This window comes from Ursus arctos, unplaced genomic scaffold, assembly GCF_023065955.2.
Source record: "Ursus arctos isolate Adak ecotype North America unplaced genomic scaffold, UrsArc2.0 scaffold_5, whole genome shotgun sequence".
In the NCBI taxonomy this organism is placed as follows: domain Eukaryota; kingdom Metazoa; phylum Chordata; class Mammalia; order Carnivora; family Ursidae; genus Ursus; species Ursus arctos.
Window position 1 is genome coordinate 13,009,359 of NW_026623067.1, and position 23,954 is coordinate 13,033,312.

The window sequence follows — 23,954 nt, forward strand, 5'->3', positions numbered from 1 at the left end:
ATGTAAATCACATTATGGAAAATCCTCCACACTTCACACCATGCTTCCCACATCCGTTTCAAGTTGTTCTCAGTCTGTTACTGATACAAATAACATCTTGAAATACTTTTACAACTTAAGATAATGTAGTCATCTTCTGTTTGAGTTTCATGTTGGAATATTCCATCTTATAATTTTTAAATAACTCTTTTCCAAACTATAGGTTTAAGAATCCCTCTACCATCCTAGAGGGAATGTTAATTACAAGGTGCTTCAATTAACAATTGGAGTTAAACCCTAGTGAACACCTGAAGAAACAGCAGCACTTTCAGCAAGTCTCCAAAACAAGATCACTTCTGATGCTTCAAAACCAAACCAAACCCTTTCGGTCAACAGTGTTGTTTTACTGAGTAATAATACAATGCTTCATTGTCCGATTTGCCAACTAATTTTCACACCCCTGACTCCCTGCAAATACGGATAAATTTTTCTTTCTTAAACATAAGACGACTTACTTTTCTGTCTTGAAGAATATTGCACAGCCATCGACATGTTTCCTTTCTTGTTCTGACATTGTCCTAGCTCTAGATTTAGGACTAAAGAATCCATTATAGCCACGTTCTTTCAGTTCTACCAGAAAAAAACTGTAATACTGTTCTGTTTCAACCTCCTGAAAAATTGCAAACGGCAAAGTTATTTCTTAAGACAAAAATGAGTCCTATGCATTAACTTTACATGTACAGTTTGAGGGGTTGAAATAACTTCAAAGGACTGATCTGCAGAACAAGGAATGTAACATCTTTTCAACGTACATACACCTCAGTGTGTGTGTATTTTCTTATATTTTAGAATTGATGGGGAATAAGAATCAGAGAGATAGGAGGAACTGCGCAGATTCTAACTGCAGACCATAGGTAGAAAGTGACTTGCCCAAGGTCACGTAAATTATTATGAGGGTAGGACTGAGACCCCAAAGTTAGTATGCATCAGGCTCGATGTGCTTTCCACTATGCCCTAATTATTCTATTAAGTCTGATGGTAAAGCAAAACTATACCTTGACAATGCCACAATTTCAGTAACACTGTCACCCTATTAAAAAACAGTGCAAGGGCATTTGGGAGGGAAAAATGAATATTTAACTGTCAGAGCAAATGCCTAAAGCCCAAATTAACCCATTTGCTCCATCTGGCAGCACAGTGCTGCAAAAACAAAGCAGGTAGTCAATGCTCCCCGGAGTCGCTAAAAACAGAGCCAGTATTTTAAGAATTGCTGAGCTGGAACTTCAAATGTGTCAGGGTAATGTGTTCCCAGTTTGTCCCTTGCTTATCAACATTGGGGCATTTGTGCAATTTACACACGCACTCTTCTGAAGACTTACCTGAAGACTTATGATATCAGCATTGCAGCTCAAAATTTCTTGAATAATGGCCTTTTTCCTGTAGTCCCAATTTAGTGCCCAAGACGGACAGTAGCCGTATAACTGCCGGGTCGCATATTTATCACAAAGAACATTATAGCACATGACAGAAAACAAGGCTGTAGGAAAGATAACTTTACTTATTCACACACGTGGCAGAAAAAAAAACATAATTAATTTCAATAGTTTTCACTTAAATGCTAAGATTGACTTTATTCACTCAATATATACTCACTGAAAAGCTACTATATGCCAGACATAATGGATACAAATAAAGCTGAATAAGGAAGGAAGGGCAGATGGCTGATTGTTACCTGCTACAGAGATACCCACAGATGGCTCGAAGCTAAAAGACTAAGATCTTGAGCCCCTCTAAGACCAGGGCTCATCACATCTGTACTCCCTCCACCACTCTGCTAACTGCTAATGAAGAATGTGGAAAATTGACAGGTTTCCTAATAGGCATGGCTAATTTCCCTCTATAGAGCAACTATTACTAACTCACGTGAAAGGAAAGAGGTCTCATAGACCAAATCCTGTTACACACATCATGTAATTCCCAAACTATTTTCATACAAGTTAAGTTAAAAGGAAATCAGAGGCCACTAGTTCAATTTCTCTCTCAAGTAAGTGTTTTGGCTGTCTTACAATTCTGTAGTATCAAATACATTTGGAACATACTAGGGTTTGGAAACTTCCAATTCCAAGATTTAGGTGTATTTATTATAATAAATGAGTTAGGTCAGTACTTTACAGCGGAGCTTCTCAACAGTGGCACTACTGACATTACGGGTGGGTCAATTCTTTGCTGGGGACGGGGCGCTGTGCTGTGCGATATAGCATGCTTAGCGGCACCTCTGATCTCTAACCCTGAGCTGTCAGTAGCACTTCCCCCGGTTGTGACTATCAAAAAATGTCTCCAGACATTGCTAAATGTCCCTTGGGGAACGAAAATGCCTCTGGTTGAACAGCATGGCTCTACGGCATACCTATGGGATAGTAGGGAGGCCAGGTAAGCAGCAATTAAGTCTTTATTATTGTCTCTCAAACCAAATCTATCTTAAGCATTCAATTGTAACACAGCCCATAATCTAACCCACGTCAACAACACTGTTAGATTTATAATACCAAGTAAAAATAAGTTAAAAAATATAAGGCTACCAACCAGTTGGCCTTGTTCTGTCTGGTTCTTGCAACATAATCCAAGATCTTGGAGGTGGCTGTTCTGTTGAAACTAGTTGAATATAAAACACAAAATTAAGCAATATTCTTACACATCTTCCTAAAAAAGTCGTTTGAACAAATGACCACTTACTTCTTTTTGCAGTACCTGCCAAATTATCAAGCAAATAGTTCAGTAGCCTTCTTGTTCCATCTGGTTCCAGATAGAGGTTCAATATATCCTGGGTAAGTGGATTTCCTGGAAATATTTTTAAAATGCATAAAATGAAACCAAGAAAGGTAACAAAGTATTTCAAAAGTAAAAAACATACCAAAATTACCAGATCATCTGTAACAATGTATATAGTTACTAGTAATATATCAAACCAGAGAAAATATTGTTCCAGTTTTTGATAAGAATAAAAATGATTCATACCATGTTCTACAGACGTAGCCAGAAAATGATTACTGTGGACTGATGTCAACCTAGAAGAGATCTAATAGTGCTCTGTGTCTGGCCCTGCCTCAACAACACTTTTATGACAATCAAATCCAGTGAAACTAGAAGGGGAACAGTGGGAAGGCAGGTCAGACAAGGGAAAGAGGACAGCCACTATAATGAATCAGAGAATCAAAATCTAAGAATGCAACAAAGCTAACAAGAAGATATCCTAATGACAAATATAACCTGCACTTTGATTTTTAAAAATTCTACTAAATAAAGTAATAACAAGATGGGACAGATTTGGTTTAAGACTAAGTCACTAAGGAAAGTGGAATACCCCAGGGCTGTGAGCCATCTGTAAATTCAATAACTGTTTCCTAAGAGCCAAAAAACGAAAGCAAGCGCAATGATTTACATGTATCTACAAGAGTCTCAAATCCTCTCAGAAGGATTTCTTATGTGCTTATGAAAATTAACAGTACAATGAACTGCTTTGAACAGTGAAGTTCTTACCCACACAAGAGGTGTGTATATTATTCTTGATGCCACAGCTCCACTAATAAATTTTATAGACTGAAGAAGACAAATGATTTACAAATCATTATAAAGTGATTATAAGATCTTAACCATGCCAAACGAAAAAAGATTTTCAAAAGATGTTGCCCCCCCCTCACTTTCTCTGCCAGAGCAATGTTAGAGAAAGCCAGCAAAAACAGAAGGTTGAGTAAGATTCAGAGTTTCATAATGTAATATGAATATGTTCAGTTTCAAGTGAAAATCACTCATCATACCAAGAACCAGGAAGATTTCAAACTAAATGAAGAAAGATAAACAAGATTCCAACATCAAGATGACCAAAACATTAGAATGATCTGATCTAAATACAGCAGGCATGACAAAAAAATGCTTAAATGAGAAATAGCAAAAACATGTTTGGAATTAATGAAAAAAACAGGAAGACTCAGCAAAGAAAAAGAGTTTGGCAAATGAACAAAACACATTTTTGAAAATGGAAATACTAAAACTGAAAAAAAAATAAATGAAATAAAAAGTTCAGTGGATGGGTTCAACAGCAAAACAGAGGAAAGAATCAGTGAACTGAAGACAGAGCAGTAAGAATTAGGCAATCTGAACAACAGAAAGGAAACTGAAAAAAATGAACAGAGCCTCAGGGACCTGTGGGACCACAATAAAATTCCAAAGTTTATGTCCTCAGAGTTGTGGAAGCAGAGAACAAGAAGCACTGAGCTGAAACAGTACTCAAAGAAATAGTGGCTGAAAACTCCTCAAATTGGAAGAGAGAAACAAACCTGCAGATTCAAGAATCTCATAAAACTGAAACAGGACACACTTAGAATCCACAGCAAGCCACACCATAATTACACTTCTGAAAACTAAAGACAAAGAAAAAATCTTGAAGGCAGCCAGAGAAAAACACCGTACCTCTAGGGAGAACGCATTCTGAATAACAGCAGATTTCTCATCACAAGCCATAGTGGTCAAAGGGAAGTGGCACAAGATTTTTAAGTGCTGAAAGAAAAGAACTGGCAACCCAGAACCAATACCTATGAAAACAGCCTCTAGGAAGGAAGGAGAAATAAAGACATTCTCAGAGGACAGAAAACTAAGAGAATCTACTGCCAGCAGATCTATCCTAGAAGAATCAGAACAGAAGTTCTCTAAATGCAAAGGAAATGATGAAAGAAGGAAACTCGGAACATTAGAAACAAAGACTAGGGTTTTCAGAAGGGGGCAAATATAATAGGCTTTCCTTCACTTAAGCTTTCTAACTCACATTCAGAATATTTTTGTAACACAGGTTTGGTTCTAAATATATGTAGAGAAAATATTTAAGACAATGATACTATAAACAGGGAGAAAATAAGAAGTCATAAAGAGTTAGGGATTCTATATTTCACTCAAAATGATAAAATGATAGCACTAACAGACTTGATAAGTTCTGTATGTTTTCCACAAGAAACTCACTTCAAATGAAGCACTATAAACAGTTTGAAAGGAAAAGGATGGAAAAAGATGTCATGAAAACCTTAATCAAAGGAAAGCAGTAGTGACTAATTAGTATCAGATAAAGTTGATCTCAGAGAAGATAAATTTACAAGAGACAGAAAGTGACATTACATAATATAAAGGAGAACACATAGGAATTCTAAGCATGCATCCACAAAATGACAGAACTGAAAAATATTTTAAGCAAAAACTGATAGAACTGAAAGGACAATGGAGAAATATACAATTATGCTGGGAGACTTTAACACTCATCTCTCAGCAACTGACAGAACCGGACAAAAAAACTCCAAACACCATCAATCTAACAGACACTAACTAGGTTAATATATAGAATCCAGTTGAGATTTACAGAACATTCTACCCAATAACAGCACAATACATATTCTTGTGCGTGCCCAAGGGATATAAACTAGTATAGACCACACCCTGGGCCATAAACCACCCAACTTGAACAAATTTCAAAGAACTCAAATCATACAGAATTCTTCAACCACAAGGGAATCACACTAAAAATCAGTACTGAAAGACAAAAGGGAAATCTGGAAACACTTGGAAATTTCTAAATAATCCATGGATCAAAGAGGAAGTTTTAAGGAAAATTTTAAAATGCACTGCATTAGTGAAAATGAAAACACATCATATCAAAATTTGTGGCTGGACACAGCCAACGCAGAGCCAAGAGGGAAATTTATAGCACCTAATGCATACATTAGAAAAGGAAAAATCTCAATTCAATAATCTAAACTCTGATCCTAAGAACCTAGAAAGAACAAAATAAACTGAAAGCAAAATGTCAGATTAAAAATACTAAAGAATAGGAATCAATGAAATTCAAAACAGAAAAAAAGGAATTTTTTAAAATGCTGTTTCTTTATTTAAAAAGATCAATAAAATTTGTAAACCTCTACCAAGGCTGACAAAGAAAATGAAGACAAAAATTATCAATATAAAAAGTGAACAGCGATATCACTACAAACCCTACAGAAATCAAAAGGATAAGGGAATACTATGAACGACTCTACGTACATAAATTTAACAATATATATGAATGGGCCATTTCCCTGAAAAACACGAACTGTCCGAACTCACCCAGTACATAATTTAAATAGCCTTAACCTATTAAAGAAAATGAATTCATAATTTTAAAACTACCAGAAAAGAGGGTCACATGGGTGGCTCAATCAGTTAACGTCAGACTTAGATTTCGGCTCAGGTCAATGATCTCAGGGTTGTGGGATCAAGCCCCACGTACATCAGGCTCCGTACTCAGCATGGAGTCTGCTTGAGAGTCTCTCTCTCCCTCTTCCTGTGCCCCTCCCCCTGCTCATGCATGCTCTCTCTAAATAAATAAAATAAATAAATAAATAAATAAATAAATAAATAAATTCTTAAAAACTGCCAGAAAAGAAATCTCCAGATCCAAATTGTTTTGCTGGAAAATTCTACTAACCACTTAAAGAATTAACTCTAATTCTACAGACTCTTGGAAAACAGAAGATGAGGGAACACTTTCAAATTCATTTCATAAAGCTCATATTACCTAGATAGCAAAACCAGACAGTGAGCACACAAATAAAACTAAAGACAAATACCCCTCATGAATATCAAGTCAAAAATCCTTAAGAAAATATTAGCATACAGAAGTAAGCAAAAAATAAAAAGAACCATGACCAAGTGGGATTTATTCTAGGAATACAAGGCTGGTTCAATATGGAAAAATCAATTATAAGCCAAAGAAGCAAAATTACAAATCATATCAATTGATGCAAAATAGGCATTTGACAAAATTAAAAACCCATTCATGATTAAAAACTCCAGAAAAAGAGGAACAGAGGGAAACTTCCTCAAATTGAAAAAGACAATCTACAAAACACCTACCTACTGCTAACATTATACTTAACAATGAAGACAGAATACTTTCAAAGATCAGGAAAAAGAGGGATGTCTGTTCTCACAATTCTTATTCAACACAGCGCTCGAAGTTCTAGTCAGCACAATAAGGCAAGAAAAGGAAAGAAAAAGCAGACATATTGGTAAGCCAGAAATAAGATCATCCCTATTTTCAGATGACATAATTTTCTACTACATGGAAAATTCCCAAAAAATTTACCAAATACTGTACAAAAAAAAAAAAAAAAAAAAAAAAGGAACTCCTAGAACTAGAAGTGAATTCAACAGGGTGGAAGATACAAGATAAAAATACAAAAATCCAATTCAAAAAGATACAGGCACCCCTATGTTTACTGCAGCATTATTTACAATAGCCAAGATATGGAAGCAACCCAAGTATCCATCCATAGATGAATGGATAAAAATGTGATGTATACATACAAAGAAATATTACTCAGCCATAAAAAAGAGAGAGAGAGAGAGATCTTGCCATTTGCTACAACATGGATGGACCTACAGGATATTATACTAAGTGAAATAAGTCATACAGAGAAAGAAAAATATTACATGATTTCACTTATCTGTACATTCTAAAAAACAAAACAAATGAACAGGCAAACAAACAAAAACCAAACAGACTCTTAAATACAGAAAACAAACAGGTGGCTGCCAAAGGTAAGGGGGGAATGGCAGGATGGATGGAAGAGGCAAAGAAAAAAAAAATCCACTGTATTTCTATATGCCCAGGAATGTACACATGGACAGCAAAATTTAATACAGTATCAGTTACAATTGCTCAAAAAAAAAAAAAAACCACAAACCCACAAACAAAAAGACTTAGAAATAAATCTAACAAAACATCTACATGACTTATATACCAAAAACTACAAAATACTGATGACAAAAATCAAAGCTCTAAATATAGGGAGAGACATGGCACGTTCATGGATCAAAAGACTCACTTCTCCCCAATTTGATCTCCAGGGTTCACACAATTCTGACCAAAATCCCAGCAATGTCTTGTAACTACAGACAAGATTATTCTAAATGTATATGGAAAGGCAAAGGAACTAAAACAGCTTAATGTTTTGAAAAAGACAACGAATTATAGTAGAGGAATCAGTCTATCCTATTTCAAGACTTAATTACCCTATTTCAACTTTCAAGTAATTACTGGCAAAGGAATAGACACATACATCAATGGAAAAGAGAGAATCCAGAAACAGATCCACACAGGTATGTCCAACTGACCTTGGGAAAAGGTATAAAGGCAATTCAATGAAGGACAGACTTTTCAACACATGGTGCTAGACCAACTAGACATTCATACACTAAAGCACGACCCTTCAACTAATCCTCGCTTCTTTTAGCTCAATTTTAACTCCAAACAGATCACAGACTTAAATGTAAAACATAAAACCATGAAACTTTCTATAAAAAAAGACTTATTTATTTTAGAGAGAGTGGGGGTGAGGGGGAGAGGGAGAGAGAATCTCAAGCAGACTCCCCACTGAGCACAGAGCCTGATGGGGGACTCCATCTCAGGACCCTGAGATCATGATCTGAGCTGAAATCAAGAGTCGGACGCTCTACCGACTGGGCCACCCAGGTGCCCCAAACCATGAAACCTTTAGCACAAAACACAGGAGAAAATCTCTGGGATCTAGAGCTATTCAAAGCAGTCTCAGACTTGACACTAAAAAGCAAGATCCATTAAAGGAAAAAATGATAAACCTCTTCAGAACTAAAAACTTTGGCTACATACAAGATCCTGTGTGATATTGTGATTTATAATAAGAAATATATATCTGGTCTTCATCCACTCTCCTAAAGCTCCTAAAACCCTTAAAATCTCCTAAGTGAAGAAGCTGTAGAGGTGTCTCTTGTTGTGTTAAGAAAGTAACCTTCAGACCCCACCTAAGGACTGGAGACTGGTTGACAGAGGAACCAACATGTGACTAGAGAGTGAGAATTTTCACAGTCCCATTCCAGAGGATAAGGGGGCCGGAAGTTGGCTCAATCATCAGGGCCAATGATTTAATCATGCCTATGTTATGAAGGCTCTGTAAAAACAAAAAAGCATGGGGTTCAAAGAGCCTCCAGGCTGGTGAACACATGGAGACTCGGGGAGAGTGGTGCTCCTGGAGAGAGCAGGGAGGCTCCACGCCCCTTCCCCATACCCTGTCTCACGCATCTCCTCCATCTGGCTGTTCCTGAGTTCTGTCCTTTATAATAAACTGGGAATCTCCTGAGTAAACGGGCTTTCTGATTACTGTGAGCCGCTCTAACAAATTAATCGAACCCAAGAGGGGGTTGTGGGAACCTTGGTCAGAAGCACAGACACTTTACCCGTGGAATTGGACGCTATCTTTGGGGAGTTGGTGTCAGAATTTAGTTGAATTACAGGACATCTAGCTGGTGTCCTAGAATGGCTTGCTGGTGTGGGGGAAAGCCCCCCCAGCACTGGAACTGGGTGTGTTAAGTGGATGAGAAGACTACATACTGGGAAAACAATATTTGCAAATCACATCTTTGACGAAGGCCTAGCACCTAGAATATATAACAGACTCCAAAACGCAACAGTAAAATACAGTCCAATTGGATAGAACATGGCAAAGACATGAAGACTATGGCACAGATGATGACATACAGATGACAAACAAGCACATGCGAAGACGTGCGATAGCTTCAGCTAAAGGGAAATGCAAATTAAACCACAATGTGACATCACTACACATCTGTCAGAGAGGCTAAAGTAACAATAGTGACAACACCAAGCTGGTGAGGATTCAAAGTGAATCACTCATTTAGCACTGGTGAAAATGTCCGATAGTACAGCCAGTCTAGAAGACAGTTCGGGCGATTCTTAGAAAACTAAGCGTGACACTAACGTATGACTGAGCTGACTGCATTCCTGGGCATTTACCCTAGAGAAATGAAAACTTACATTCACGTAATAACATACACAGCTCATACCGCTTCATCCATAACAGCCAAATACTGGGAACCAGCCAGGTGTTCTTCAACAGGTGACAGGTTAAACAAACCATGATGCACCCGTACCGCGGAACACTGCTCATCAATATAAAGGAGCAAACACGCAACAACATGCGTGAGTCACCAAAGAATTAACCCGAGTGGAAATAAACCAACCTCAGAAGGTTACATACAGCATGACTGTACTTACACAATATTCCTGAAATAACAAAACTATAGAAATGGAAAACGTACCAGTGGTTGTCTGAAGTTAACAAGTGAGCTGGGGCAAACTCAGGAAAATAAGAGGATTTGTTCAAAAAAAGGGATGATCAGTGAAACTATCCTTCCGAGAAAGAAACATAAAACCTAGATGTCAAACATTAGAGGATCTTTCTGAAGCAGAAGAGCAAGGGATCCTCAAAAACTAAGGTGCCACGAAGACGGCCCTCCCCTCCCCAACACTTCAAAGGCTTTCGTACACATTAACTCTGTGAAAATCTGTGACCGATGACCCTCTCTTCAAATAAAGTTTGTGAATCCTTAGAGAAATGAATACAGTCAAAGGTTTGTAAAATAAATACTGCAAGATTACAAAACCTGAAACTACTAAAAGGACATAAAAATAGTAGCTGCCTCTGGGATGAGAAAGGGACCTGAAGAACAAAGAGGGTTTTCACACTCTGTAATGTCTTGCTTCTTTTGCATTAGAAAACGGACATAAAAGAGACGAAATATTGTTAATTCTTACGCTCGGTATACAGATAACACATTGCTATATTTTACATTTTTGTTTTTCAAAGTTAAAACAAGAAAGCAGTCTCACCATAAGGAGACAGAACAGATCTACAGCTCACATTTCCCTGACCTCTATTTTAAGAAGCCTCAGCCAAGTCCAGCCCACACGGAAAACACTTTCCAAAGAACCATTTATAAAGCTGATGTTTGTTGAATATGGTTTTACATATATTTGTAAATGTATTATTTATATTTTTACATTTCATTTGTTTTTGTGAAATTACTGTTACCTTTATGATATGAAATGGATTTACAGGAATAAAACCTCATTTTACAACATACGTACTCTTAAGAAATAAGAGTACAATTCTTGAAGACTTCAATATGTGACCTTTTTTTAGAACTCGATTATAGAGTAAGATGGATACAAGATTGGCAAAGAACCAATGTGATGAAAAAAATTCTAGGTATTGACATATTATTAAAATATGACTTTTAATCTTGCTGATTTAAAAAATGTATTTCCCAATAGTTCTCACTGGATCAATTTTGCCCTCAAATTCTAAGAGTAATGAAGTCCTCATGAACCAAGTTTTAAAAAATGATCAAAACCTGATTGTTATTAGCAGGTCCAAATGGATCAAAAAATTTTTACTCATTGATTTCTGCGCTTTGTGAGTCTCCACTTTCTGAGGTTTGAATACAAGGGGGGAAAAGCTGTTTATTGTATGATGAAATAAATAAAGTATGACCTCAGGAATGCATCATCACAACATAAAACTGAGCGAAACAAAGGACAGAATAAGCAAAGCTGGGCTAGGAGTAAAAAAGAATACAAAGATTAATAGTCTACAGGTGGACAAGACAGAAAACCACTGGGATGTATCTAAGAAACTGATGAAGTTTGGGGAAGAGTAAGCCTGCAAATCCCTGGCAAAAGGATTCCGTCTTACGGCTTCTCTAGACTCAAAGACATACGTACAAACCACAAGAAACACAAATACGGGAAGTCATACCTTTCAGGCCCAATGTCTGCAATTGAAACAGTTTTCCCAGCTCAAAAGGTAGAACTCGTAACAGGTTGTTATTTAAATGGAGTTCCCTGTGGATGTAAAAATTCCATGTCAGAAGATATATTACCTTTTAACTCATAGCTAAAATCAGCAATGTAATTTCTAAGAATACAATCTTGAAAGAATGGCAAAACGTTCTAGTATATTCCAATGTCTAGTACAGTACTTCTCCAACAATCGATGGTAAAAAACAAAACAAAATAACCTCAAACTGCCACAGACCAATGCACAAGGAAAAAATGAATGATTAGAAAAATGAGATGAGGAAAAAAATAAGACCAACAAAAAACAAGCCCTAACTTTTAAAGAGCATTAAATTCAACAGATATAAAACTACTCTCACACGTTGTATATGTCACTGCAGGCTGACAACACAGTCTGCAAACCAGCACAGTCCACACACCACCCCGAGAGCAGCACTGACCCAGCACACGTAGAGTCTACCACACAGTTTTAAGAAAGTGGAAATGATAAAACAAACTAACATGTGAACTGTTAAAGGAGAATTAAAATGATTGTGTAGCACCAACTGAAAATAGCTTATGACAGCTGAAAAATTAAGTTTATTGTTAATATTTCTCCAAATTAACTAGTTTCACTTTAGAAATAATGGCAGCTATATTAACTACTAATGATTATTTTAATGATTTTTTGGTACAGATAACTATAACTATCAAAGGAATCTTAAGTAGGGAAAAAAAAAGACCCAACGTTGAGACATTTAAAATTTTCTCCAGTAAGTTTTATTTATCAATTTTTAAATGTGAATAAGTACTACTTATATAATCCCTGGTTCTTGGAATTTAAATGAACCTTGGTTATTACTTAGTGAACCAGAGGTTGGTGAGGCCATACACCAAACAGGAACAACTAGTTCTAAATCATTTGTTCATTTATTTCCAGATATATCACATGGGAGAGGAAGTCTTTTAAGGAGATTAAAAAAAATGGTCATAGTATATACTCAGTAATTAAGCCTAAAACAATGTCAAAAGGCTGGACTAGGAGCAATAAAGAAACTCTCACAATGTCCTTATTCCTTTTTATTATGCAGCAAATGGTAGAAGGCAGCAAAAAAGCCAGTGGAATCAGAGAAAAGGCAGGTAATATGAAATGGGGCAAGCTTTTCCAACAGGATTAACATAATAACTGAAAATGAGCTTTACATTCAACTTGGGTAGGTTCCATCTACGTTACAAAACAGAGATAATAAAATAATAGCAATTACCATTTATTAAATACATACAATACGTGTCAGGCAGGGTGCTAGTAGTTTCTTACTCATTATTTCAGATACATCTAATCTCAGCCCTGCCTGGGTAAATATTATACAACAACTCTACACAGGACAAAACTTTCAGCAAGGTTAAGGAGTGTGCCCAAAATCACACAACTTGTAAATGGCAAAGTCAGGATTCCAAATTGAACTGTGTGACTCCATGGCCTATCTACCTCCTCTATTCCATACTATAGTCCCCCAAATCCAATGACTAATTCTAGCTGCTTTCAAGTCCAGGCTTCATTACTATCACGCATACAAGCCCGGGGATGGCCAAAAAGGTTTCACTCATCAGCAGTGGTCCTTAGGACCCTGTGTTAGCCACGGTATGGTACCCCAGACCAGAATTTAAGAGGGAAAAGCACCACAACCAGCTGTCACAGGTGAGTGTGTACGTGTGATAACATAACTAACTGCCTTCTATTTGTTGACCTCCACTTTGTCCAAAAATCTTGTTTAAGAATAAAGTATATTACACAAAATAAAGCAATAAAACAAATTTTAGGCAATGAATTACTGGATTTATTTATTAGTTGACATTCAATTTTCCCAGAAAACTTTACATAAAGGATATAGTAAGGTTTGCTTTTGTTCAAATACCATTTAATTGGTAGTGCTGTTTCCTGGCAAAATAAATGCTCTATTTTGTTCTTAGGGGGTACAAAGTCATAAAGGAAGTCAAATCTGCACACCTGAGTGATACCATGTTTCCGAGTTCTGCCGGTAAACTCCGAATTTTATTAGAGGACAGGTCCAGATACACCAGATTGTGAAGCTTGGCAATGTCTGAAGGAATGCGGGACAGGGAATTGTCACTCAGATGCAAAGCTGTCAAGTGAGTTAGTGACCACAAAGATGAGCTTAAGCTTCTTACTTTTCCTGTAAGAGAAAAAAAATGGGGAAAGGATTATATAGTGTCCTCTACAATCTGGTCCCTGGATTAAGTAACATTTACATGTTTCAATGAGTAATAATTTATCATACAAAAAAAATTGTGAGGAAGGGTTTAATAGGAGAAAGCTACGATTAGGTTATAAATTCTCCTTAGCAAACTAAAAAAGAACTCAACATTTAGACTGCATCATCATTTTTAAGAGCACAACAGTTAAGACTTTATCCTTTAAAGCTGCCATAGCTGTGACACGAAAGAAAAGGTACAAATAACTTCCACTGAAGATAAATCCAGTATTTACCAGGATTAATTTAGAATTATGCCAAAAAAATCAAATCCAGTATCTCAGAAGCTGTTCCTATCTACACTCTTGGAAACAAGAATTCTGCCTGAAAACAAAAGGTAAATAATACATTCTCAGCAAAGTTTTAAGACCAGTGTACCCAAGGGGTAATTGCATCAAGAATCATGTAACTAAAAAAAAAAAAAAAAAAAAAAAAAAAAAAAGCCGTACTGAATAATCACAAGTAAAAATACTTGCCCAGAAATGTTAAAGCTATGAAGTCATAAATATATAATCAAACAGTAACACAGGATTCAGTAACTAAGAAAAGAATAATTTCTTTCAATGCAACATTAAATCAGTACTTTGATACATCTTAATAAGATGACAACCATTTCTACCAATCCATCTAAGAACTAAGAACTTTCCCCCAATCTCTTTAATGGTCCAGGATCTAGTCTAAGAAAGAATAAAACAAACAGATGTAATGGAAATACACTAGTCTTTAAGAACTGATTTTCTATTGGCTGAAAAAGCAATCTTGAGACTTCGAATCAAGATGGAGTAACAGGGACCAAATTTACCATCCTACCTAAACAACTACCATACCAGACAATATACATGAATCAACAAATTTCAGAAATCAGACATCAACTAGTGCAGAGGAGTGACCCCTGAAGGTCACAAACAAGGCAGGCCCTACAATTGTCTCAGCTTGTGGACAGCAGCACAGGCAGGGAATCCCACAGGCAGCACAGTGATCTCCCCCAAGTTCTGGAGACAGGGAAGCCAAGATGACTAGAATTTACAAAGACAGAGTACCAGAGAGGAGAGAGATGAGCAAAGAAGTCTGGAGATGGGAAAAGGTCCCCCCAAGTTTTCAGCTGAGTATTGATCAGTATAAAAATGTGAGAAATTGCCTGAGCCAGAGGAACACCCAAAAGGAGTAGAAACAACAATCCCCAGATTTACACAGAGCTAAGGCTAGATCGTGTTCCCAAATACCAGAGGAAAAGATCTCACAACTCAAGAGGTCCTGGACTTAGAAAATGAACCCTAGACTCAAGACCACTCTGGTCTCACCTAAGAAAGTTAAAGAGCAAGCCTCAAAAGAATTAAACTGTTTCTAACTGTATCCCCAAACAAAGCTCAATTCAGGTTATAGGAATACAAAAATACGCATCACCCAACAAGGCAAAATTCACAATATCTGGCACCCAATAAAAAATTACCAGGCATGCAATGGAGGAAAATAACAGCCCTAATGAAGAGAGAAAACAATCAAAACCAGTCCAGAAGAGATAATGATGATATAATCAGTAGACAGTTATTAGAAGCTACTGTAACTGTATTCTATATGGTCAGAAACCAGAAGATACATGATAAGCACAGACATAAGCAGAGATACAAGATAGCATAGACACCCAAACTTAACTTCTAAAGTTAAACACCATGTCTAAAATGAAGGTACAGCAATAAAATTACCCAAAATGAAACAGAGAGAGAAAAATACTGAAAAAAGTCACATCCATGAATTCTTGGACAACTTAAAACAGCCTAATATATTTGTAATTGGAGTCCCCAAAACAAGTATGAGTTGGGGACAGAAAAAAAAAAATCTTAAGAAATAAACCTAGGGGCGCCTGGGTGGCACAGCGGTTAAGTGTCTGCCTTCGGCTCAGGGCGTGATCCTGGCGTTATGGGATCGAGCCCCACATCAGGCTCCTCCGCTATGAGCTTGCTTCTTCCTCTCCCACTCCCCCTGCTTGTGTTCCCTCTCTCGCTGGCTGTCTCCATCTCTGTCAAATAAATAAATAAAATCTTTAAAAAAAAAAAAAAAGAAATAAACCCAAAGACAACTACACATCCACATGCAAAAGAATAAAGTTAAACTCTTACCTCACACCATATACAAAAATTAACTCAAAAACTCTTGGAAGAAAACAGAGGCATTAATCTTCATGACCCGAGATTATGCAATGGTTTGCTAGATATGATATATTTATATAGCACAAGCAACAAAAAAATATGTTAAACTGTACTTCACCAAAATTAAAACCTTTTGTGCCTCAAAGAACACCATCAACAAAGTGAAAAGACACACCACAGAATAGGAGAAAATACTTGAAAATCATAAATTTATTAAGACATTTGTATCCAGAATATATAAAGAACTGATACAATTCAGTAAGAAAAGACAAATAATTCAATTTAAAAGTGGGCAAAGAACAAACGGGTACTTTTCCAAAAAAGATATACAAGTGGCCAACAAGCACCTGAAAAGATGTTCGGTATTGACAGCCATTGGGGAAAGGCAAATCAAAAAGAACAATGATACACCACTTCATACACACTAAGATGACTGTACTAAAAAAGACGATAACAAGTACTGCCAAGGAGTAGAGAAACTGGGACCTTCATACAATGCTGGTAGAAATATAAAGTAATGAAGCCACTTTGGAAAATTGTATGGCAGCTCCTCAAAAAGGTTAAACACAAGTTACCACCTCAGCCAGCAATTCATTCCTACGTATATACCCAAAAGAAAGGAAAACATGATTCTACACAAAAACTTACACATGAGTATTCACAGCAGAATTATTAAGAGTCAAAAAGCAGAAACAATTCAAATGCCCATCAACAGATTAATGGATAAATAAAATGTGGTTAATTCATACAACAATATAGGAAATAGTAACACATGCTAAAACATGTATAAACCTTAAAAACATTTTGCTAAATGGAAAAAGCTGGTGACCACATATTATAGGATTCCATTTATCTGAAATGTCCAGAATAGTAACAAATCCACCGAGACAGAAAAAAAGATCAATGCTTACCAAGGGCTGGCTAGCTGAGATGAAATGGAGAATGGCTGCTAATGTGTACAGGGTTTCTTTTGGAGACAATGAAAATGTCAAATTGATTGTGGTAATGGCTGCACAACTCTGTGAATATACAAAACCACTGAACGTGCATTTTAAGTGGGTGAATTATGTAAATTATATCTCAAGCTATTACCAAAAAGAAAAAAAAAAGATGATGATGAAGAGAGGCAGAAAATTTTCCACTTATGATGAAAACTATAAACCCAGACACAAAAAGCTCAATGAACCCCAAGTACCTGAAAACTCCAGGAAGAACAAGAAAGAAAACCACAGGAAGGCACATCTTCATCATTGGCTTAAAGCAAATAATAAAGAGAAAATCTTAAGAGCTGTAGAAGGAAAAATAATTACACAGAGAAACAAAGATAAAATGTCTGCAGACTTCTACTTGTAAACAATATAAGAAAGAAGACGGCAGAACAAAATCTTTAATGTACTGAAAGAAAAAAAATCCTATGAACCTAGCAACCCAGCAAAAATATGAAGGCAAGTTACAAGATGAAAAGAGCTATGGAGATGGACGGTAGCACTGGTAGCATAACATTATAAATATACTTGATAAAAACCTTCCCACAAACAATATTCGAGAACCAGAGAGGCTCATTGGTGAACCGAACCAAACATTTAAGGAAGAACTAATAACAAGTCTACAGATTGATCCAGAAAACTGAAAACAAAAAGATACTTTCCAATTCATTCTATGAGGCCAACATCATTGATACCAAAACCAAATAAAATTAGTATAAAAAAACTACAAATCAAATCCTTCATGAGCCCAAATGCAAATTTTAATGAAATTCTAACAAATCAAATCCAACAATATATTAATAGGATAATGACCAAGTAAGATATGTGCCAGGAAATCGAAGGTTTGTTAAACACTTGGGAAAAAAATGTTTCAAAAAACTTTTCTTAGAAAAGAGAATCACCTACGTAGAAATAGAAAAGCTTCTGACAAAATCAACATTTAAAATCAGCACTTAATCAAATCATGAATTAAATTTTAAAAAAAGCTCTCTTAGTAAGCTAAGAATAAAACAAAACTTCTTCAATCTTGACAAAGGGCATCAATAAGAAGGTTAGTGACAAGGGAATGAATGCTTTCCTTCTAAGATCAGAAACAAAGCAAGATATGGCCGCTATCATCACTCCCACTCAAAATTATGCTGTAAGTTTTAGCCAATGCAATAACACAAGAAAAATTTTAAAATGTAAAGACAGAAGTCATGTTTATCTGCAAATGGCATAATCATCTATGTAAAATCCTAAGAATCTATAAAAATACTAATAAGTGAGTTTAGCAAGGTTGTAGAATAAAATATCAATATACAAAATATCTATTCTACCTTTATATACAGCAACACACAACCAGAAAATGATATTTAAAATAACATTTACAATAGAATCAAAATTATGAAACAGAGGCACATCTAACCCCCCAAAAATATGCAGGACCTGTGTACTAAAAACTATAAAACACCCTGAAAAAAATCAAAAAAGTCCTAAATAAGTAGAGAGAATACAGTGTTCACAGATCAGAAGATTCAATATCATTAAGATATTATATCTCCCTAAATTGGTTTATAGAGAGTCAACACAGTCACAATCGAAATGCCAGCATGTCTGAAACTGGCAAACTGATTCTAAAATTCACATGGAAATTCAAAGGCCTTAAAATTAAAAACAACTCTGAAGAAAGAACAAAGCTGGAAGACTAACACTACCTGATTTTAGGACTTATTATAAAAAGAACTCTCAAAACACAATAATTAAGAAAACAACCCAATTTTTTAAAGATTTTATTTATTTATTAGAGAGAAAGAGCATGTGAGAGAGAGTGAGAGAGAGCAAGGGCAGAGGGACAGGGAGAAGCAGACTCCCTGCTGAGCAAGGAGCCCGATCCCAGGATCCCTGGATTAGGACCTGAGCTGAAGGCAGATGCTTAACCAACTGAGCCACCCAGGTGCCCACAACCCAATTTTCAAAAACAGGTAAAACATTTGAACAGACACTTCACCAAAGATGACATACAGATGGCAAATAATCACATGAAAAAGATGCTCAACATCAGCATCGTTGGGGAAATGCAAATTAAAACCACAATTAGATACTACTACACACCCAGAAGAATGGCTAAAATTAAAAAGACTTGCCTTGCCAAGTGTTGGTGAGGATATGGATCAAAGATATCTAGTAGGAATGTAAAATGAGGAAAACTTTGCAAAAACAGTTTGAGTTTTTTAAAAAGTTAAACCTTAACTTCCTTACGATCAGATTCATTCTCAGGTATTTGCCTAAGAAAAATAATAGTTATACCCTCTACAAAGAATTGTACATAAAGGTAACCTTATTTATAATAGCCAAATACTAGAAATCATCCAAACATGTTCAACAAGTAAAAGGATAAACAAATGCTGGCATATCCAAATAATGGAATAGTAATAAAAAGAATGAACTATTAAAAACACAATTGCATGGATGAATATCAAAATAAGTAGAGAAGCTAGACCAAAAAGAAAAAAAAAGGACATATTGTATCACTTCCTTTATATAAAAATTCTATAAAATGTAAATCAATCTTGGTTAAAAAAAGCATAACAGTGACTGCCTGGGATTGGGGAAGGGGATGGAGAAATGAAGGAGGTAGGGAAAAGGAATTACAAATCTGGAGGAATGACTGATATGTTCCTTGAATGTGGTGATGGTTTCAAAGATGTACACACAGATCCAAATATAGCATCGCATCATTCACTCTGCATACATGCTGATTATTACACGTCAACTATACCTCAATACAGCTGTGTAATAAAATCGATCTTGATCTGAGACAGTGTCTTTCCTTAATAATTAGAATCCTGTAATAATTAGAATCTACGACCTAATTCTAATAATTAGAATTCCTGTAATAATTAGAATCTACGACCTATTTGTAAAACAAATTTATTTACTTCTCAGTTCATAAAACTAAAGCACACAGCTAATATTCAATATAAATACTTAAAACATCACAAATATTGATTGCATGTTTTGTATGTTTCATCCTCAAGACACCAATTAACAAAAAAAGGTAGAAGGGCTTGAGAAATGCATTTTTATACTTGAACTTAATAGGAAAGATACAAAATTCTCAATCAAGAAGGTAACCAGAAAGGAAACCAAGAAGTCTTGAAGAAGGAAAGCAGGGGAAAATCAAGTATAAGGAGTCATGTATAAATACATCAATCATACAGGGTTGAAGGGAGAGGGAAGACTCAGATCTCTACCATATACAGAAAAGTAAAACTGAAGTAAATTTCTAAATGCCAAAAACCAGAAAAGTAATGGAAGATAATTATTTCTAAACATAAAACCTAGAATCCAAAAATGAAAACACTGTCAGGTTTGAATTCATTTAAATTCAAAACCTCTATAATGTGGAGATGCCAACATGTATGGCAATCAAAGAGAGAACATTCCTTTATTCAGTCAACTTTCAGTGACTGATGTGCTGTTGTGGGGACAGAATGGTAAATACAAAGTCCCTAAGCTCAGGATTTTTTACGTAAGTTCCATGATGAAAAATAAAACAAAAAGTAAAACAAAAACAGGAAAATGAACAGATAAGAACAGTAAATTATTCAAGAATAAACAAAGGATCAGTTATTTTTAAAATGTTGATTTCAGTAATAAAACATATGCAAATTTAAACAATAAAATAGTCATTTCTACTTAGGTAAATAGCAAAATAAGATTAGTATCCAGTATCCACAAGGCTAAGAAGGCTGACAGATGCACTCACTCATTATGGGAAAACTACCATTGTATTTTGAAACCAATCCTATAACAGCTACTAAAAGTTTAAATGTGACTATCCTTTGACCTATCACAATTCCTCAATTAGATAAATCTCTATTGGTGAAACTATGTAATCTAAGAAATTAAGGTCTCTAATTTTTGAGAGAGGTCAGTGAACAAAGGACAGTCACCTTTTGAAATTATAAGGTTATCTTTTTACTTCTCCATAAAATTGTACATTTTCATATGCACCCAAAAATTTGCATTCAATTTTAAGTAGCTTTGTGACTTGAGAAATGCTGGGATTATCCCGACCTAAATTAAGAGGTGTGTTTTGAGAAGCAATTCCATTCTAAAGTGTCCAGAATCCTTTACTGTTAAATACCAGGAGACAGAGGGAATCTAGTGTTCCCTGAAATCAGAGGGGCAATTAGCAAACACTAAAGGGACCAGGTGTAATTAACATACCTACGAAGAAATCAAAACTGTTACCTCCACATATGCAGATTTAGAAAAAACGAGGAAAAATCTTGACTGAATCTCTAAAACTGACATTTTAGAAGAAACAGCAACTACAGTTGATCTCCATTATTCCCAGACTGTATTTGCGAATTCTACTCCCTCATGTTGACTAGTAAACCCAAAAGCAGTTCCTGTAGCTGTCACTCATTCATTCACAAAAATGCAGAGTGGCAGAGATAGCAGTCACCCAACAGCTCCCAGATGAGGTCCAACAAGGCAGCATTCTGGCCTCTTGCTCCACCTTTCACAATGTGAACAAGTGCCTTTTTCACTATTTAGTGCCACAGTTTTTGCATATTTGTGCTTTTTGTGGGTGATCTGGGGGTTTTAAATGGTCCCCAAGCATGATGCTGAAATGTTAAGCACAAGGCCGTGACGTGTCCAGTATCTTAGGTAAGCTTCCTTCAGGCATCAGTTACAGTGTCCACGTGTTCAAGGTTAATGAGCTGACAACATACATTAAATAAAATGTCTTTAAGCCTAACACAAGGGACACCCGGGTGGCTCAGTCAGTTAAGCGTCTGCCTTCCACTCAGGTCATGCATGATCCCAGGGTCCTGGGATCGAGTCCTACATGGGGCTCCTTGCTCAGCAGGGAGCCTACTTCTCCCTCTGCCTGCTGCTCCCCTTGCTTGTGCTCATTCACTCTGACAAATAAATAAAATCTTAAAAAAAATAAACCTAACACAAGCTTATGTACTGATCAGCTGATGAAAATGTTGTGGCCAGAGGTTCAAAGGAATCTAACCATGTATCCCCTGTGAGAGCAATGGTTCAGTCAGTATCTGCTAATCCCATGCTCCAGGAGACTACACAGAATATAACTACTGTGAAAACAAGACTCCACTGTAATTGGAAAAGATGGCTAGTTGACATTTTCCCCACTCACAACTCCTGATGAAGTTAACGACCAGGATTTTAGGCTCATAGCTAGGTGAAGTGCAACTTCGGAAAAGGAAGAAGACTGTGTTGTGAGAATGGCAAACAGGATTACCAGGGAGAAAAGGGCCCCGATTAAATTACATGAATTACAGGAAGGGCTAAAGAGAACAGTTGGCAGATCAAATACATCGATAGCGCTTAATTTAAACATAGTAAAGTTGACAGGAAAGGAAACATACTTAACACACCAAAGCATGTGAGTTAACAAATGGAAGTTTCAATCCATGAAGGAAAATACAACTGCAAAGGTACACTCATTAAACTCTGGTGGGAAGGAATTCCGGTCTTAAATGCAATGAAAGAATGCAGCTTGCTCAAATTAAACAGACCTAGCTTAAGTAAAATAAGGTTAGGCTGGAAGGTAAAAAGCCTAGAACCTGAGAATGGAAAGACTGAGGCACGTATTAGGGAAAAAACTAGAGAGAAAGGTGAGACTATCAGGTTTGATACCTAATGACTGCTGCGGTGTGACGCAGATGACCACAGGGACACACTCCCGTCAGGGGACGCCCAAGGCAGTCTGTGCTCTACTGCCAAGGAGTTCTACCGTTTAGTAACTGTTTGACATGACGAAAAGGAAATGTTTGTTGCAAAGCTCAGTGACTAACACCTAGCCAGTTATGCCTCTTACACTTTTCTAAAAAACTTAATTTTTTTAAAGACTTTAAGTAATCTCCACTTGAACTCACAACCCCAAGATCAAGAGTCACGTGCTCCACTGACTGATCCAGCCAGGCACCCAGTTAATAAATTTATTTTTTAAATGAACATGCTTTAAAGAGTTCAGCACTGTTTAAAAATACTAAAATTCCATCACCCAGTGTAACTACCATTACATCGCATTTGTGTTAATATAAAGAAACAGGAATCAAAGTGAGTTGAACTATACATGATTCTTTAATGTGATTTTAAAAAGAAAAAAGGGAAAAATGATGGAACTATAGACCTTCAAACTTTCTTTTTTTTGCTATAAAAGATTTTTCTATTTTCTAACTGATCTAAGGTTAAGAGAGATTCTAAAAACATTAAAGGTTAGAATCCTTACAGTTTTAACTGCATGTTTCACTTTTGAACTTGATTCCCTACAATGAAAGAGAAATAGATCATCATTTTACACTTCTCCCATTCACTCATTGCGCAGTTTCTCATTATCAAAAGTTCATATCATCTCCAAGGAAGACAAACAAATGGCCAATACACACATACAAGGATGCTCCATTTCCTGAGCCATCAGGGAAATGCTAATGAAAACCACAGTGAAATACTTCTTTTACCCCCACTAAGATGGCTCAATCAAAAAGACAGATGTAACAATTGATGCCAAGGAGTGGAGAAATGAGAACCCTCCTACAGGGCTGGTTTAGAATATAGAATGATGCAGAAACTTTGGAGAACAGTCTGGCAGTTACTCAAAAATTTAAGCATTTACCGTATGATGCATTTATTCCACTTCTAAGTATTCACCTGAGAGAAATGAAAAGGCCCACATAAAAACTTGTATACAACTGTTCAGAGCAGCATTATTCTTTAGAGCCAAAACATAGAAATAATCTGTGCTACTTTATTTATAACAAGAATTACACATCTGGGGGGCACCTGGGTGGCTCAGTCAGTTAAGCATCAGACTCTTGGTTTCAAATCCGGTCAGGATCTCAGGGTCCTGAGA

At 36.3% G+C, this 23,954-nt stretch overlaps 1 protein-coding gene across 2 annotated transcripts in view; it reads right to left on the reverse strand.

The window, feature by feature from the left end:
- The window catches only part of CNOT6 (CCR4-NOT transcription complex subunit 6), a 68,836-nt gene that overhangs the window by 9,384 nt on the left and 35,498 nt on the right, over positions 1 to 23,954 (reverse strand). Inside the window, exons 3-8 of one of the 2 annotated variants that reach the window (XM_026507703.4) lie at positions 13,680 to 13,866; positions 11,652 to 11,737; positions 2,728 to 2,817; positions 2,563 to 2,631; positions 1,359 to 1,516; positions 495 to 649 (exon numbers count right to left, since the gene is read on the reverse strand). In XM_026507703.4, coding sequence (XP_026363488.1) covers positions 495 to 649; positions 1,359 to 1,516; positions 2,563 to 2,631; positions 2,728 to 2,817; positions 11,652 to 11,737; positions 13,680 to 13,866 — 745 coding nt within the window. Of the gene's footprint in view, positions 1 to 494; positions 650 to 1,358; positions 1,517 to 2,562; positions 2,632 to 2,712; positions 2,818 to 11,651; positions 11,738 to 13,679; positions 13,867 to 23,954 lie in introns of both variants that reach the window. The other variant, XM_026507701.4, reaches the window with a different exon arrangement.